We start from the raw sequence: 19,726 nt of genomic DNA on the forward strand, positions 1-19,726 counted from the left end.
CTTGTGTCTGAGCTGCGGGCCCTCATGTCTCAGCCTCCATACACGATTTTTCATAAGGGCAAGGTGCAGCTTAGACTTCACCTGGCCTTTCTTCCCAAGGTCGTGTCCCGCTTTCGCGTTAGCCAGGCCATCTTTCTGCCAGTTTTGTACCCAAAACCGCACGCCAGCCCTCGTGAACAGCAGCTGCATTCACTGGATGTTAGAAGGGCACTCGCCTTCTGTATAGACCAAACAAAGCCGTTCCACAAAACAACCCAGTTGTTCGTCACTTTAGCAGAGCAGATGAAAGGTTTGCCGGTATCTTCCCAGCGGATCTCATCCTGGATTACGGTGTGTATTCGCGCTTATCATGACTTGGCGAAGGTTCATCCGCCTGCCATTACGGCTCACTCCACAAGGGCACAAGCCTCGACAGCCTTCCTGGCCCATGTACCTTTTCAGGAGATCTGCAAGGCTGCGACATGGTCTTCAGTCTTCCTTTACATTGCACTATGCCATCGTCTCAGGACAATGTGGCCTTTGGCAGAGTGGTTCTTCGATCTGCAATACCTTGACTCCGACCCCGCCTCTGAGGTAAGGCTTGAAAGTCACCTACCTGGAATTGATATGAGCAAGCACTCGAAGAAGAAAAAACAGTTACTCACCCTTTTTGTAACTGTTGTTCTTTGAGATGTGTTGCTCATATCTATTCCATTACCCCCATTTTCCCCTCTGTTGGAGTAGCCGGCAAGAAGGAACTGAAGATGTCGGGCCAGCAGGGTCGTATATACAGCACCACTCCAGGGGGCTCCACAGCCGGCCCAACGGCTAGCTGCTAGGGGAAAGTTTCCAACAGCCGTGCACGCGGCGCGCGCACATACCTAACTGGAATAGATATGAGCAACACATCTTGAAGAGCAACAGTTACAAAAAGGGTGAGTAACAGTTTTTTCCCTAAGGTTTTGGCAGAGTAACAAAACGGGGTTAAGGCCCTGCATACCTTGCAAACTGCAGCTAGTAACTTGTTTCCCTGATTTGTTAAATTTTTGCTGGGCAGAACTTTAATGTGCGGAGGTATATTGGGGGTCTGGAGTATGAGCATGTGTGAAAATTCTGCATTATTCATTGGATGTACCAACTGTAATTTTATTACCAGTGTGACATGCAATGTTGTTATGCAGTTCATTTTAGTTTACAACATTCGTATTTGCTTTTCCTATATCTACATCTTGATCAGCAAGCTGTATAAAGAAGTAGGATGCTAATGAAACATATATAACTGCTTTTTATTTGAAGCCAAAGTAAAGTAAAATATGAGTGATGAGTGTTTTTTCCAGACAAACTTCCAAAAGTTTGAAAATTATCTGAAACCTACAGAAATATTCTGTGTTTTAATATTGCTAGCGGTAGCTCCGGTCCTCAACTTTGTGTTAACATTTTACATTGAGAAACTGGCAATGTTGTGGTTAAGGACTGATTAGTAATATATAATAATAAGAAGTAAAAATAAGGAATTGTTGGTTACTTACAAATAAATGGCAAAAAAGATTGTGTTTGAGGCATTAGGATACGATGGTGGTGGGTGCAGAACCCATATAGAAAAGAATAGAGAATAGATTAAAATACTTACTTTGTACCCATGGAGATTGTGATTGTAGCTGCTGATGCCAAAAATGAACTGGAGAAGAATTAACTTACTGAAACAGTGGCAAGCAAGTACACCTCTATCTCGATATAACGTGACCCGATATAACACGAATTCGGATATAAGGCGGTAAAGCAGTGCTCCGGGGGGAGCGGGGCTGAGCACTCCGGTGGATCAAAGCAAGTTCGATATAATGCGGTTTCACTTATAACGCGGTAAGATTTTTTAGCTCCCGAGGACAGCGTTATATCGAGGTAGAGGTGTATTTGAACCAGACAGAGGTAGGCAAAGCACTAAGTAGTCATGGGTTACTTCCACAGGTGATATGACATATGGAATTAGGGTTCAAATAATAGAAGGGTTAGTGATTATTTTTAGGAAGTCTTTTGATACTGGAGAAGTAGAAGGTGACTGGAGAAAGTTGAAAGTTTGAGGGGGAAAGCCATTTATTTATTTAGATTTAAATAACAACATACTATTAAATCTTAGCAGCATTAAAATCATCAGTTAAACAGCTTACCAGTCTTTTGAGCAACTGAATAGCGAAAACAAAGTTTTTCAGAATTTTAACTCTTTTTTGTTGTGCTCTCAAATTACTGTAAAACACAGGGAATAAAAATCTCCAGATTTCACATTCAAATAGTTATAATTGAGCTATAGTACCTTTTTATAGGACAGAGTGAGAAAAATTAAAATAAAAAATATAGAAAGGATTGAAGAAATCACTTTTGAGCATGCTCATTGGGCATGTAAGATTTTACCAGAGCCTATTTGGAACGTTGTCCCATTAGTGACATCATTATGCAGTTTTCCTGTCTGGCTGGAAAGGTCCTGGGGATGCAGCTAAAAAAATGTATGTGAAGGAGGCTATGTAAGACTGAATTTTTGTAAAGTGTGTAAATGTCTCACGGAGACATACACAGGAAAATCCACCGGGGGGAAAAAAAAATCCTTGACCAACTAGCCCTCATGCGCCCCCCCCACCCCCCTTCCACCCCTCTTTTTTTTTTTTTACTAGCGTGTTCAGAATTGGCATGGAACTGGGGGAGAAGGAAGGAAAGCACATAAATGAATGATTAAAACAAAACAAAAAAAACCAGCAAAAGACACATACTGCCAGAAAAGGAAGTTGGGTGTACTCACTGTTCTTTGTCTGGAGTTTTAGATACCAGGATTGTAGGTGCCTTAGAAATATCTCAAGTACCTGGCTCCACATCTTTAATGTGCACTGGAGAGATGTGCCCCTCTTCTTATGTACAAGAGAAGAGTACTATAGGGCTTTTGCAAAGTGATGGGCTTTCCACGTACCCACCACCCTAAGTACATGTCAGTAGATTATTGCCAAACAGTTCTCATTATTCCTCATGAGGTCTTTTCAAACTTTAAAAATACAGCCATTTTGTACGTTATCCAAGTGAAAATAAGATTTATTTTTGTAAAGTCTAAAAAATTTCTTTCCTCTCTTGGATAAATGAAAAACAGCTGAATGTAATTTTACCAAACTCAACAGCAGAAGAAAAAATATCAGCTCTAAAATTGTATTTTATAAGCTTAACTTTCAGCCCATATGTATTTTTTTCTGAATATTTTCTGAACATACATTAATAGCTTAAAATGAAAGTGTTTTAGCTAGAATTAGTGTCACTACAACAGCACTATAACACATTATGATAATACTTTCAGTGGCCTATAAATCCCATTAAATAATTCATTGGCATTAGCTTTTAGGAGGAAGAAAAGTGAACAAAATAGCCAGAGTAATATTTATATTCAGGAAAGTAAAATTTGCTCTGCATTCTGGAAACCTATCCATTTTCCCCCTTCTTATCTAGAAATGACAGAACATTTGGTATTTCTATGAGAACAATAGGTGCCAGGGGTAAACTTTATCATGTCAGGATAAAGCACCTGTAATTTTTACTTCTGCAGATGTATTCTTCATATTTTAAGAAGTAACAAAATAGCTTTTCTGTATTTGAAACATAATTCTGATTAATGCATGCAATATTCACAACTAATGCAGCCCAATAATGATTAGGGTTAAATATTTTTAACAGTTTATATGAGAGTAACAACGATCCAAGGATAGTGAGTATTTTAATGAATCAGATATTTAAATAACAGTTTCCCAAGGTGCAACCAGGGCTCATTGCTCAAGCAACAGGTGTTGGTGATCCAGTACTCCTTTTGAATCCGTACTGAGTCAGTGCCTCAGCCCTGACATGGAACATCTCTTGGGTGTGACACGAAACCAAAGTCATAAATGTGATGTAAGAGTGTTCTACCAAGTGCATTAACACTGAAAGATGTCCATATGTTATCTTTAGGGCAACCAATCAATGCATATTCCTGACATTTTTTGGGGTCTGTTTCTAACATTCAGTTTGGAGATGAAAGCCACATTGTAATGGTATCTGGTCATTTTTTGTTTTTTTGTTTTGTTTTGTTTTTTGTTTTTTTTTAACCAGGCTTTGGGCCTGCAAGGCAGACAGCGTAGATGTGTAGTTGCTGTGACTCATCGAGGTGGTGGTGGTGGTGGTAAGAGGAAAAGGGAAAAGTTTTGAATATCCTGAATGGCTTAATAGTGGTGTTCCTAATCTACTGTGTGCTCCTGGTGAACAGCAATGAAAGGCTGGGAGGGGATGTGATCCATGAGAGTTTTGTTCTCTTACAGAGTAGTCAGTAGAAGGAAAAAGTTAGAAAACAGGTGTGATTTAAGGCTGTAATCCTTAACTAATCATCTCCTTTCCTGTGGATGGAATTTTCAAATGTTATGTTGGCCTAACTGCTCTCATTGAAGTCAATGGTGAAACTGAATGTGTAATCTAAAACTTGAGGATGTTTCCTGGTTGAACAGTCTTAGTGTTAGGATTTGTTATATATTGTTATATATTTGTTATATAAAGACTAATAAAAATGGCTGAGAGTTCCTGCTGGAACCTGGAGACAGGCACTGGAGATAGATAACGTTACAGCTTTTTAGACTATCCACAAAGAGCAGTCATTGCCCAGTGTGTGGCTCGAGGCCCCACTGAGCCATTTTGTTTGTCTGCCTTGTGCAGACCAATTGACTCATGGAACGTCTGCACAGTCACTACAACTCTGCTCCCTCCTCCTCTGCCCCCTCATTGCATCTCTAGCAACAAAGAAAGCCAGAATGTAGATGTAGATTGTTTGTCTAATTCCTGTGTCCTATCCTGAATGAGCTATTGGGAGCAGAATGAACACTTGGAATGGCCCTACGCAAAAGGCTCACATCCACGCAGTCTACACCACCAGTTACTATTTTGTTTGGTAACCAATGGGACATACCCCTTTAAAAATGGCTCTGCCTGACTTATGATCTACTTCTGAGCTCTTCTGACATGATCAAGTCTGCTCCATCATTGCTCGAAAAGGAGTCCCTTTTTTTGAGGGGAGCACATTGGATTAAAAAGACCAAAGGATAATGTAGGTACAGTAAATTATTTTAATTACCTGGAGCATTACCAGTTTTGAACATGTTTGGTATTAATATAATATTTATGGTGAAATGCTTGCACTGAAGCACTAGATGGGGCTATAAGATGGATTCTTTTTTGTGTGTGGCTGACTTGACTACTGTATATCAGTATGATAGTGTCAGAAAAGTTGTACAGATAGCCATTCTTACAGTGTAGTTCTATTTGCTAATTATAATGCACTGTTATGGGTGTTTATAGAAATTCCAATGTTTAGCAAAATAATATCTGCTCTAGATACAATAGTATCTACATTTAATACTACTATTTCTGGCGCAAATCCTAAATATCAAAATAAAATTTTATTCAGTGGGGAAATCGGCAGTTAATTCAGAACAGCAAAAATAATGTAACACATTTAGCATATTTTTTTTAAAAAATGGGTCAGTTATAAAATAAAACAGTGCTATCCATACCTCATATGAAGACACATTTTTATTTAATATTTTTTTCTGGAAAGAATTAACAATGATTTAGTTTCTGCCTCTTACAATCTGAATTTAATTATTGAGCTGTGGATATGCAATAGTGAAATGCAGGACAAAAATCAAAGGGAAAATTAATATGAATGATAGAAGAAATAATATTTCTTCCTCCAGAGTTGTGCCTGTAGTGCCCTGTTCTTGAGAATGTGCATGACCTGTTGTCATGAGCATATCTTCGCTTGCCCCCATATGGAAAGTTTGGATATCTGCATGTTCCCTTATGGATCCAGACGTTTGAAAATAGTCTATAAAGGGATTCAGAGTCCCAACCACCTTCAGCTCTTTCTTTAGCATGATAAACTGCTGGCAATGAAGCCACCTCTCCATTTATTTACTTTTTGCATTTTTGTTCTGTTTAGCCACATTTTAAAATTGTTAGATTTTATAAAAATAAGAAACAACATTGTGGTTTGTTTTCTGTTCTTCTTGTTCTATTATAGATCCAACTGGCTTTCAGTGATGGTTTTGGCTCTTGTTAGTGGCTTCTTGGCTCAACATTATTTACTGTGAGGGGGGGTATCCAGGTGCCTTTGTGGTTATGAACACTGGGACTGGCACTAGCAGAGACAGGTTTTACATGATATGATTTGTATGACCTTTATAATCTTGTTCTGAACTTTAGGATCTGTTATTTGGGCGTGTACGTGCCACAACTGCACTGCTTTATGAAAGATCCCATGCTTGCCACACTACGGTTCAAGACAGTGGATTTGCAGAGGCAATGTACTCAAGCTCATATTACTAGTTACTAACCTTCCCATTGCTTTTGTATAGTGCTTCTGGATTAAGTCTTTTACAAAGCTGAGGGGTTGGGAAAAAAATTTTTCCCGGGTCAGATTGGCTGCGACTTGGTTTTTTTTTTTTGCCTTCGTCTGCAGTTGTGGTTGCGGGTCACTTACCAGGATAATCTCTGTATATCTTGCTTCTTCTTCGAGTGATTGTTCACGTCCATTACACATTAGGTGTGCGCGCGCCGCGTGCACGGACGTCGGAAACTTTTTCCCTTAGAGGCTCCCGTCGGGTCAGCAGGCTCCCCCCCCCCCCCGCCCCGCCAGAGCGGCGCCCCACTCTAGGGTATATATATCCCTGCAGACCCGACCCCTTCAGTTCCTTCTTACCGTCCGTGGCGGCGTTGGAACAACTCTGTCTCTCATCTGAGAGTGTCCCTTAGCATAGTCATTAGTGTTATCTGCAACAGTTATCAGTTCTTTAGTTGTTAGTGTTAAGCTTAGTAGTTAATAGTTCATTAGGTACTTGAAGTTCTTGCTGTGGTTGTTTGATCAACCCCGGCACCGGCCCTGGGCGGCGGGGCATGCCGCACGCCCAAGGCTTCAAGGCCTGTGTCACGTGCCGTAAACCTATGCCATTGAGCGACCCCCACGACTCGTGTCTCCGCTGCCTGGGGGAAACTCACCAGAAAGAGCGCTGCAAGATCTGTAAGGCCTTTAAGCCCAGAACTAAGAAAGAAATAGACTTTCGCCTCAAGCAGCTGCTCATGGAGACGGCGTTGCAGCCCTCCACTTCGACAGCACCGTCTGCCTCAGTGCGGAGTGCCCCGGCATCGGTTCAGGAACCGGCGCCTGCGGGTCACCCGAAGCCCACGGCACCGACCCAACGGGGGCATTTACGGCACCGGTCGTCTTTGCCGACAAAATTGAAGGGCCAACCCAAGGCCCGAGGACGCTCCCCACATAAGAGGGCAGCGCCAGCGAAGACCTTGAGTGCGCCTAAGGCCGGCACGGCCCCGGCACAGGCCCCGGTAGCGGCTCCGGCGCTGAAAGGCCCGTCGAGCCCCGGGATAGGCGTGTCGAGTGAGGAAGAAGGGCTGGAGGAGCTCTTGGAACAGCCCTCCACTCCGGACACATTTGAGGCAGCAAAAGACCTCATTGCATTTTCCGTTGAGGGCCCTCCGCAAACCAAGGACGCTCCGCCGAGACTGCCACCCAGAGGCAAGCCGGCGATGGTGCGCCCATCACGGTCGCCATCTCGGCACAGTTCGAGGCACCGGTCCCGGTCAAGTTCCGCCTCGGTGGACTCTCGGTTGCCCTCTGCGCAGAAAGCGCCACAGCCGTCGGGCCCCAGTAAGCGGTCGGCACCGACTCAGCAGCCATACGCGAGTCGGCACCGGGGGGCGTCGGCTACACGTTCCCCGAGACGGACCACCCGTAGTCGTTCCCGGTCCCGTGGTCACCGGTACCGATCCAGGTCCAGGTCGGCGAGACACTGCTCCAGGTCCTGGTCGCGGAGACACTACTCCCCAAACCTGGACCGGCACCATTCCACGGCTCCGCCGCGGCCTTCCAGATCACCGTCCGTGGTGTCGGAGACTGACTCGGGCCGGTACGGCGGGTATGCCCATAGGGCACAGGCTAGTAGAGACTACGAAGCCTCTGGTCATCCCCAATGGGGCCAACTAAGCCAATGGCCATTCTGGACACCCTGGGCCTACCACCAGCAAGGGCCCCCATCTAGGGCCTCGAGATCTGGGCCTTCAGGGTACCGATCCCGCTCTCCGCGGTACCGTCCGCCCTCTCTCAAGGAGGCAACGATCCCTAGACCGCAGGAGCAGGAGGGAGTGGACTCGGCACCGAGCACGGTACTGTCCCAGTCCCACGCCATGGGACAGGCCCCAGAGGAACAACCAGTCGATGACGGGTTGCAGGAAGGTGAGGATGGGCAAAAGGCCCCGACCTCTTCCTCCTCACCAGAAGAGGCAGTGGCGGGCACGACAGTGTGTGGCCCTCCCCCGATTGATCATCGGGCGCACCAGGACCTGCTTCGCCGGGTAGCCCTCAATCTGGGCTTGCAAGCAGAGGAGACTGTAGAGTAGGAGGACCCCATGGTCGACATCCTGAGCCCGGAGGGCCCCTCCAGAGTCGCTCTCCCGATTATACGGACAGTCCAGTCTAACTATAAGACGGTATGGCAAACGCCTGCCTCCAGTGCACCAACTGCAAGAGGCGTGGAGAGAAAATACTTCGCCCCATCTAGAGGGTTTGACTTCCTCTTTTTGCACCCGTCTCCTTGTTCGCTGGTTGTCTCTGCGGTCAACGAACGAGAGCATCATGGCCAGCAAGCCCCTGCGCCCAAGGGCAAGGAGGCGAAACGCTTGGACTTATTCGGGAGGAAAGTCTATTCGTCTGGGGGCCTCCAACTGAGGATCGCTAATCAGCAGGCGATTCTAAATAGGCACAATTTTAATTCTTGGGCATCAGTCTCCAAGTTCAAAGAATCCCTACCTCCGGACGCACATCCAGAGTTCACGGCCCTGGTGGACGAGGGGATGGCGGTGGCCAAAACTTCATTGCAGGCCTCCCTCGACTCAGCTGATGCAGCGGCTAGGACAATCGCGTCGGGGTAGTGATGAGGCGTTCGGCATGGTTACAGGCTTCAGGCCTTCCACCAGAGGTGCAGACCACCGTGCAGGACCTCCCGTTTGAAGGGTCAGGCTTGTTCTCAGACCAAACGGACGCCAGGCTACATAGCCTCAAGGACTCGCAAGCGACCCTAAAGTCGTTAGGAATGCCTACCCCGGTGACACATCGCAAGCCCTTTAAGCCTCAACCACCACAGAGGCAGTACCACCCTCGCCCTCGGCACGAACCGTACCGCCGTCGTGGCAGGGATAACAGGCGAAGACTTAACAATACGCCTAACCAAGGCTAAGGCCACGGCCAGGGCAAGCCGCAGCCAGGGAATAAACCAGGCTTTTGAAGTTATGCTCGAGGACAGCGTACCACATCCCATGCCGGATCCACCTCTAAGTTTCAAGGACCGCCTGTCCCATTTCTACCGGGCATGGTCGCGCATAACATCGGACCGCTGGGTCCTGCGCACAGTGAAGGAGGGCTATACCCTACAGTTTTCCTCGCTCCCTCCCTTCCATCCCCCTTCCCCGTCCCTCTTCAGGGACCCCTCTCACAAGCAACTTCTCATGCAGCAGGTGCAGACCCTCCTCACAGTGGGAGCAGTGGAAGAGGTCCCACCAGACCTAAGGGGAAAAGGATTCTACTCCAGGTACTTCCTGATTCCCAAGGCAAAAGGAGGCCTCCGTCCCATTTTGGACCTGCGCGGACTAAACAAGTTTCTGGTCAGAACGCGTTTCCGTATGGTCTCCCTTGGAACTATTATCCCATCCCTGGATACGCTGCCCTCGATATGAAAGATGCGTATTTTCACATCGCCATCAATCCGGCCCACCGGCGGTTCCTGCGCTTCACCGTCAACCAGCGCCATTTTCAATTTACGGTCCTGCCCTTTGGCCTAGCATCGGCACCGCGAGTGTTCACGAAATGCATGTCCATGGTAGCAGCCTTCCTTCGGAAAAGAAGGATGCGCGTGTTCCCGTACTTAGAGGACTAGCTCCTCGCGGGCAGGTCGGAGGCTGAGGTCCGCTCTCACGTGACGCTGGCCTTACAGATGTTCGGCAGGCTCGGCCTACTGGTCAACGTGCCCAAATCCACATTAACTCCCACACAGAGACTGGACTTCATAGGTGCAGTCCTGGACTCGGCGACCGCGTGGGCAAGTCTCCCAGAGTCGCGGTTCTTGGCAATTCAAGGGGCCGTAAGCTCCGTCCAGAAATTTCCCACGACAACGGCAAGGTGCTGCATGCAGCTCCTGGGACACATGGCAGCCTGCACACACGTAGTCAGACATGCCCGCCTAAGGCTCAGACCCTTGCAGTTGTGGTTTACCCAAACGTACCGCCCCAACAGAGACCCCTTGGATCTGGTGGTGACAATTCCGGCTCGGGTGTTGAGCTCGCTCCGCTGGTGGCTCGATCAACAGCAGGTCTGCGAGGGGATCCCCTTCGCTGCCCCACAACCCACTCTGACGTTAGTAACAGATGCATCGGACCTGGGTTGGGGGGCGCACCTGGGGGAACTGTGGACCCAAGGATTGTGGTCCAGGGAAGACAGGTTGCTTCACATTAATCTGAAGGAGCTGAGGGCGGTTCGCCTCGCCTGTCAGACTTTCCACGCCACCGTAGAAGGTCACAGCGTGGCAGTTCTGACGGACAACACTACCGCCATGTTCTATATAAACAAGCAGGGCGGGTCCCGGTCCCCTCCCCTCTGTCGCGAGGCACTCCAATTATGGGACTTCTGTATAGCCCATGCGGTTCATCTTATTGCAACGTATCTCCCAGGGATCCAAAACAGGTTAGCAGACCGCCTCAGCCGATCCTACCACATGCACGAATGGACTTTTAGGCAGGACGTCCTGCATTCAATCTTCCGGAGGTGGGGCTTTCCCCGGGTGGATCTTTTCGCCACCAAGGACAACAGACAATGCCCTCAGTTTTGCTCATTTCAGAACCTCAGGCCGGGATCGTTGGCAGTTGCCTTCACGATTCCGTGGGGAGGGAGCCTGAGGTATGCCTTCCCTCCATTCCCGCTCATCCACAAGGTCCTCCTCAAGACCCGCAGGGACAAGGCGACAATTATCCTCATCGCCCCGGCGTGGCCACGACAGCATTGGTTCACGACCCTGCTGGAATTGTCCATAGCCGACCCGATTACCCTCCCGCTCCATCGCGACCTAGTCACACAGGACAGGGGTCACCTACTCCACCCGAACCTATCGTCGCTACATCTCACGGCGTGGTATCTCTCTGGCTGAACGATGCGGAACACAGGTGCTCTCACCAGGTTCAGCAAATTCTCCTTGGTAGTAGGAAGCCCTCCACAAGAGCGACCTACCTGGCCAAAGGGAAAAGGTTCTCCCACTGGTGCGAGCTTCAGCACATACAGCCTCTGCAGGCCTCAGTTCCATTGATCCTGGACTACTTACTGCACCTCAAGCATCAGGGGCTCGCCCCCGCCTCGATTAAAGTGCATTTGGCTGCCATATCGGCGTTCCACCCGGGGGAGTTGGGAGTGTCAGTGTTCTCCAACCCCACAGTAGCCCGATTCCTCAAGGGGCTGGAGAGGGTGTTTCCCTACTCGCGCCCACCGGTCCCTGCGTGGAGTCTGAACCTAGTCCTAACTAAGCTCATGGGACCTCCCTTTGAACCCCTAGCCACTTGCTCCCTCATGCACCTCTCGTGGAAGGTGGCGTTTCTCGTGGCCATCACATCGGCCAGGAGGGTATCGGAATTGAGGGCCCTCACTTCAGAACCCCCTTAAACAGTTTTCCATAAGGATAAGGTGCAACTGAGACCGCACCCCAAATTCCTCCCAAAAGTGGTCTCGCAGTTTCACATAGGGCAGGACATTTGTCTACCGGTGTTCTTCCCTAAACCCCATACGGACCCTTGCCACCGCAGCCTCCATACCCTCGATGTTCGGAGAGCATTGGCGTTCTATCTGGAGAGGACCAGGTCATTCCGCAGAACACCTCAGCTGTTTATTGCCGTTGCGGAACGTATGAGAGGCCTGTCTATCTCGACACAGCGCTTATCAGCATGGATTGTGCATTGTATACGCACGTGTTATGAGCTCGCCAACGTTCCGGCCCCAGAGATCCGGGCTCACTCGACTAGGGCCCAAGCATCCTCGACGGCCTTCTTGGCACAGGTTCCTATCCAGGAAATCTGTAAAGCGGCCACCTGGTCGTCCGTGCATACGTTCACAGCCCACTACGCGATCCACCATCAGACCAGAGAGGACGCAGTGGTTGGACGGGCTGTGCTACAGTCAGTTGTACCTTGACTCCTACCCACCTCCAATGGTAAGCTTGGGAGTCACCTAATGTGTAATGGACGTGAACAATCACTCGAAGAGGAAAGAACGGTTACTTACCTTCTGTAACTGTTGTTCTTCGAGATGTGTTGTTCACGTCCATTACACTTCCCACCCTCCTTTCCCTCTGTCGGAGTCTCCGGCAAGAAGGAACCGAAGGGGTCAGGTCGGCAGGGATATATATACCCTAGAGCGGGGCGCCGCTCTGGCGGGAGGGGGGGGCCCTGCCGACCCGACGGGAGCCGCTAAGGGAAAAAGTTTCCGATGTCCGTGCATGCAGCGCGCGCACACCTAATGTGTAATGGACGTGAACAACACATCTCGAAGAGCAACAGTTACAGAAGGTAAGTAACCGTTCTTTAGCCACTGCGAGGGCCTGAGGCACTGGTGTACCTTGGTCCCTCCTGTTCTGTGCCTGTGGCACTCAATAGTCTACTCTCTTGTGGGCTGTATTTTGGGTGGAGAGTTTAATGTGTTGGGTGGTATTGGTTGGCCTTTGATTTACAGGAGGTCAGAGTAGATAATCTGGTGGTTTCTTTTGGCCTTAAACTCTAAATGACTGGCCTGAGTGACAAAATTTAGAATAGAATCTAGCATTCTTGACTTCAAGTTATGTGCTTAGTCTACTAGACGACAGCTGTCTGTCTAGAAGAGAGATGATTATTTATGAAAGAATGCTGTATGTCCTACTTCAGATAAAAGTTGGCCATTTTATTAGTCTCTATTTCTCATTTTTTAAAATGACAGTAAGGTGCTCAGAGGCAATGGTAATAGGGTACTTTAAAAAACTGACCATTTTTCTCACACTTGTTTTACTCTCAGCTGACAGTAATAAAGTGACTATGTCTCCGTATCAGAAGTGACTTAGATGCTTAGGAGTCTTTTGAAAGTGGAAAGTGAAAGCTCTTAAGTAGCTTATGTGCTTTTGAATATTTTACTCCAAAGCTCTTCAGGCAGCATCAATGCAATGAGTCCAATGAGGTAATGGCTCAGTCTGTGCAACTCCCCTCCTCCCCCCGAGCCCCTTGATGGATTTGGGAGAGAGAATACCTGTTAGTCCTTCTGTTCTTTACTGCTCTCCTCTCTGAAGTCTCTGTAGAGAGAAGGGGTTTCTGTGTGAGTGTGTGTGTGTGTGTGTGAGAGAGAGAGAGAGATGCATTTGAAAGAGGCATATCTCTGCCTTTCTTTGATCTGCTCCAGGAGCTTTTCTGACTCAGGTGTAAAAGACCAACTAACGGAGATAGAATATGAACCTTTGGGAACTTAACAACCCTAAAAAGTGTTGACACAAAAGTACCATATTTTCAAAATCAAAAACCAGGGCAGTTTTGAAGTGGAATAAAGTGCTGTATAAATAATAAACTTAAATATATAAAGCATATTTGTACATTTTTTTGTAAAGGACAAAATGTTGGTACACTTGATATCGATTGCATCCTTTGCTGTTGTCATAAAGCCTTTGTTTCTAGAGAGTATTTTTTCCTCTAAGGCTTGATATAGTTGAACTTGGCATAGAGAAATACTGGTGCAGCTGTTCATTTTTGTTTTGTAAAAAAAAATTGATCAAAAAATAATTACCCTAGAGAGGTATTTCAGCATTAGGTCTGAAATCTATAAGTAGAAGTCTGGAACAGTACTTGCTGTGTGATGACAGTAATGAGACACCCTGCTTGCATTTCTATTATTTAACGCACACAATTAAATACACCTACACTGGACTTCATCTATTTGTCATGTAAAATCATTTTTAAAACATCAGTGTACTTTAAGGTCTTTTCTTTAAATTCTGAATATGAAAATATTTCTTTACTTTTGATTTATGTAGCACAAGCTCAAAGTCAATGTCGTTATCATAATATAGTCAGTGGTTCAGTCCTGTGTTCTTTTGTGTGCTCAATTCCCCATTGAAATCAATAAGTGGTTTCTGTGTGGAGGAAATGAGGAATTAGGCAATATGGTAAGAGATCTGACATGTTTAGACATCAGGGTTTGGTAATCTGATATACCTTCAACTCATGCAGAAATCCTCCTCCCTATGATAATAACAGCGAAACTCCTCTGTGTTCCATAGGAGATAAGAATGTTGGATATTCTAGAATAACAAACTGATTTTTTTTTTACTTGCCTTGCTATTCATATATATATATATATGGAGAGAGAGAGAGAGAGAGAGAGAGAGAGAGATTAACCTGTAGGATGCTGGCACTTTCCAGACTTCCTAACCAAGTGAAGGAAAATAGATATTATCATATAGACCTCAACCTTACAATATGATCCACATGGGCAGACTAGGGTTGCCAAGCATCTGGTTTTCAACCGGAATGCCCTGTTGAAAAGGGACCACGACGGCTCCGGTCAGCACAGCTGACCAGGCCACTAAGTCTGGTTGGCTGCAGTGCCAGTGGGGTAGGCAGGCTCTGTGCCTGGCTCCGCGCAGCTCCCAGGAAGCGGTCGGCTTGTCCCTCCAGCTCCTAGAGAACTCCGCGCGCCACCCCCAGCACCGACTCCGCAGCTCCCATTGGTCAGGAACCATGGCCAATGGGAGCTGTGGGGGTGGCTCCAGCGGGTGGGAGCAGCATATAGAGCCCCTGGCCACCCCTCTGCCTAGGAGCAGCGCGACATGCCGACTGCTTCCTGGGAGCCACCTGAGGTCAGCACTGCCCGGAGCGGGCACCCCAAGCCCCCTCCTGTGCCCCAGGTCGGAACCCCATTCCGCACCCAAACTCCCTCCCAGAGCCTGCAAACCCCCAGCCCTGAGCCCCCTCCCACACTCCAAACCCTTCGACCCCAGCCCCGATCCCCCTCATGCACTCCAAGCCCCTCAGCCCCAGCTGGAGCACTCACTTTCTCCCTGCACGTCAACTCCCTGCCCCAGCCCAGAGCCCCCTCCCGCACCCCAAACCTGTTATTTCTGGCCCCAGCCCGGAGCCCACACCCACAGCCCGTACCCTCTCCCACACTCTGAACCCCTCAGAGTGACCTCACAAGACCCCTATTCTTTCTGAATGCATTACTGGGATGCTTAAGATCAGCTGACATGTTTGTGCTAAGAATCTCAAGATTTGAATGTGTGGGAACTGGTTGCGGGGAGCTCCTCAGTGGAGGAGTTTTCCTTGGAATTTGCTGTCCTTATTGGTCCAGTATAATTGGGTTATTGACCTTTCAGAAGTGTTGCAAAGATCTTATACTCACTCATATGGGGTAAGATTGAATGAAGTATATTGGTATGTTTTTGTTACGGTTAAAATGTATATTTTGAGTTGAATCCATCATAATTTATTTTGGATTTGTTAAATAATTCTGCATTTTTAGAGGGGGAAAAATGTGTGTGCATGCCCAGACAACAATGATGAATGCATTTTTCAATCATTTTTTCCCCTCCAGGTGTGAGGCAGCTAGCCCACACATTCATCCCATTGGATGGTGTAAAGAACATAGAAGAACTCTCATCACCCCTCCAGGTTTGTACTACACTTCAACACTACACAATTGAAAGAATTAAGGAAAATGTAGCTAGCAGCAGCATTGGCCAAGGCTCATAACACACATTATAACAACTCCATTGAAAGACTCTACTTATAATTAAGAATTGGTATTTGGAGGGGGCTGAAGTGGTCTTTTTACAGGCACTCGATATATTAAATTTAATGATGCATGCACAACTTTGATATCTTTCTGTGCTGTATTAATGAGACAGTTATCCATACAAGATATACTCAGGAAAAAGCCTAGAGATGGTTGAAAAGTGAAATAGAATGAGACAAATAGCCTGGCTACTTCTTTACTACTTTTTCTCTCTGGTGTTCTCTTTTGCTTTGCTTTTTCTCTAGATTTTTTTCTCCTTGTTTCTTTGTGTGATAGGTTGAATTTATTCACAGGTTCCAAAGTCTTGGTGCTGAAAATTGTGAGAGATATTGCAATGACATGTAATATCTTTGGGGACTATATTGTATTCAATGTATAAAATGGTTTATGTATGATTGTATTCTACTCCAAGGGGAAGGATTACCACAGCTCCTACAGTAACTAAAAACAATGACAAGTGATTAAGGTGGATCACCTGAGACTTAACTATCTAGAGAGTTACACCTCCTTCCCCACCCCCACCCCTGCCCCGCTAGCACTTTGCATACTGCTTCAAGCTGGGTTTTCCAGAGACTACGAGACAAAGAAAGGACTTTCGGTATAAAAGAATGAGCTTGAATTTACACAAGGTCTTCCTTCTGATCCAGCAAACAGACAGACTGACTGTCCAGTGGAGGGCAACCCATGTGGAAGGATCTAACATCCACATTTGGTTCACATGCAGATATTTGTCTAATGCAACAACTCTGTACACCTGGCATATATGCTGTTGCCATTTTTGTCACCGTTTCAGGTAACTGCACCCATATCTCCCTCCTACCCCTTTTGTGGTCCACTCCTGGAGTTCCCAGTCAGATCTCAAGTTTGCAGCCATTGCCTGTCACTGAATAGAGACCCTTGTCCCACTCCCTTCAACCAGGAGTTTTTAGGGCTGTATAGCTCCCCACCTTACACTGCCTAGAGGCCAGCACCTGCTTTGCTTTCTCTCCACGGGCTATAAACAGTGTATTGCAAGAAGTTACAAGTTACTGGTAATGGAGTATACAAATCCTACACTTGGTTGGAAGGGGTTAAAGGGCAGTACTGGGCCCAGATAGCACCAGCCCTGTAGAGCACGCTCCAGCTGGAGGAAGGGTGGAAAGGGGAGCAATCCAGCTCAGAAAGAGGGAGGCTGGGAAGGAGGACAGAGAGGCTACCCGAAAGGCTCCTGACAAGGGTGCCAGAGAAGTCTCCACAAGGGACTAAGACTGTATGCTGAGCCCAGTTGGTTTTAAGGTTTGATTGCCTTTTCTTTTGCTTGTCACCTTATATTTCAACTGGAAGCTGGAGGGTAGCAGGGGGGGAAAGAGAGAACAGCAGACAATAGGAAGTGATCCGGGGACATAACTCAGAGGGCACCTTTGAGGACCAAACACTGTTGACCCTCCTAGGGTCCTGGGTCGAAGCCTGGTGGAGTGGATGGACCTCGGCTCCCCTCACTGCCCACCTCACCATACCTCTGATTAAAAGAGGGTCTTGACTGCAAGATCTGCCCTCAGGGAGGTAGCACTATATGTGCTAACCACTGGGCCGCCTAACCCCACCGAGGACTTGGTGACATTACCACTGTTCTTTCTAAGCAAGCACATTTATTCTTAAGGTAAAAGCATACAAGGAAAACATAAAAACAATAGAAGTTCCTATATGCATGCTAAAAGTTTACCATAGGTCACCCATCAGTCGTATGGGGCTCTAGTAGGTCAAAATCCTTCCAACCCTTCCACATGCCCCCTGCACAGAAAGTCTGTCTGTTTGCTGGATCAGCAGAAAGACCTTGTGTAAATTCAGGGTCATCCTTTTATACCAAAAGTCCTTTCTTTGTCTACTAGTCTCTGGAAAATCCAGCTTGAACCAGTATGCAAACTACTCCAGGGGGAGGTAACTCTTTAAATAGTTTAGTCTCCGTGATTAACCTTAATCACTTGTCATTGTTTTTAGTTCCTTTAGGAGCTGTGGTAATCCTTCCCTTTGGAGTAGAATATAATCCTACATAAAGGATTGTATACATTTAATACAATATAGTTCCCAAAGATATTGCATGTCATTGCAATGTCTCTCACAATTTTCAGCACCAAGACTCCAGAACCTGTAAGTAAATTCAGTTTATCACACAAAAAGAAATAAGAAGGGAAAAAATGTAGATAAAAGCAAAGCAAAAGAGAACTCCATAGAGAAAAGAAATAGAGAAGGAACCAAGTGATCTGTTTTATTGTGTTTTCCTTTTCAACCATCTCCAAATATCTTGATGGATAACTGTCTCATTAATACAGAACATAAAGATACTAAATTTGTGCATGCATCATTAACATTAATATATCAAGTACCTAAATCCCTTTGGAAAATGAGATTTCAGGCTCTTTTATATCAACTGAGATGAGTACAGCTATGCCAAAATACCTTTAAAAATCTGGGTCTTATGCCTTGGCTACACTGGCGCTGTACAGCGCTGCAACTTGCTGCGCTCAGGGGTGTAAAAATGCCCCTCCCTGAGCGCAGCGAGTACAGCGCTGTAAAGCGCCAGTGTAATCAGAGCCTGCAGCGCTGCACGCTCGCTCACAGCGCTGCAAGCTATTCCCCTCGGAGAGGTGGAGTACTTATAGTGCTGCGAGAGCTCTCGCAGTGCTGGCGGCGTGACTACACTCGCGCTTCACAGTGCTGCCGCGGCAGCGCTTGGAAGTCCTGAGTGTAGCCAAGGCCCTAGTGGATAAATGGGTGGATAGCGCTGTGTAATCAAGGGAACAAAAGTGGTAAGGACTCTCAGAAAGGGAGGAAACCAAGGTGAGAATGAGCAAGCATTTAGTTTGGGATATTATGTGTTGGATTAACTGGATTCCCCTCCATGCTGGAGATCATGAAGACTATTCTGTAGAAAGTAGCTTGAGCTATATCTTGTAAAAAGAAGTGCTGTTTAGCAAAGTTAATAAATTCCTTTAAGACAGGTCTCTAGTGCCTGTTGGTCTTCCAATTTATGTAGGTAATTGTAGAATACTCAGTATAAAAATAACCATGAGAGAATCAATGGAAAAAACTTGGAGATTTCTTTCCTGTAGAACGTATGCCATTTAGAGTCAGTTATTCTGTCTGTTAAAGTAAAACTTAGACAACTATGGTGACTGTGTGTGGTTACTGCCCCTTTAAGGTCTGGAACAGTCTGTGTGCCAGAGTTTAAAAACAAATCTTGTCTTCTAGCAATAATTGCCACTGGTTAGAGCTTGTTTGGATATAGAACCCAAGAATGAAGTTAGCTGAATGTAGCTTGTAACCAAGGAAACCTCTGAGTGCTAGCTCGGTTCATTTTTTGTTGTTTGTTTGCTCTTATTCTGATCCAATTAAAGTCTGATCTAATGAAAGACTTATTGGATTTGGGGAAACAACAAGGTGATTGCCATGTCAGGAGTGAGGCAAGAGGTCTGTCTGAGAAGAAAAGAGGAAAATGATAATTTGTGGGAAAATTGACGAATCCACTCTGATGAAAAATATGTAGGATTTAATGCTATGTACGAATTTTATGTACAAAGGTCTCAGCAGTATTTCTATGCTGATGCCGTTGAAGAATCTCAATAAAAATTTCCATTCTTCATCTCTGTTTGGAAAGAGAGACTTCAAAAACTTGTTCCTTTTAGGAGCGGAGAGGTATGAACTATGAGGACTTGGCTGAATTATTTAAAAAGCAATATGTTCCCCAAACTAAATTCCTAGCTAAAAGGTCTGAGATTCACTTAAGAAACCAAAATAAAAAGAAAATAGGAAAGCCTATTTGATTTCGTGGCTTATCTTAGACAGCTGTCATTTTGGTTGGCATCTAGG

General features: G+C 46.4%; 1 protein-coding gene across 17 annotated transcripts in view; it reads left to right on the forward strand.

Annotated features, from left to right (window-relative positions):
• The window catches only part of L3MBTL3 (L3MBTL histone methyl-lysine binding protein 3), a 166,683-nt gene that overhangs the window by 76,317 nt on the left and 70,640 nt on the right, over window positions 1–19,726 (forward strand). For all 17 annotated transcript variants that reach the window (XR_010599636.1, XR_010599637.1, XR_010599638.1 and 14 more), the window contains one exon: window positions 15,680–15,756. Coding sequence is in view for 14 of the 17 variants with exons in the window: in XM_005280241.3 (XP_005280298.2) it covers window positions 15,680–15,756 (77 nt within the window). In the remaining 3 variants the exon portion in view is untranslated. The remainder of the gene's footprint in view (window positions 1–15,679; window positions 15,757–19,726) is intronic.

Source organism: Chrysemys picta, chromosome 3, assembly GCF_011386835.1.
Source record: "Chrysemys picta bellii isolate R12L10 chromosome 3, ASM1138683v2, whole genome shotgun sequence".
Taxonomy (NCBI): domain Eukaryota; kingdom Metazoa; phylum Chordata; order Testudines; family Emydidae; genus Chrysemys; species Chrysemys picta.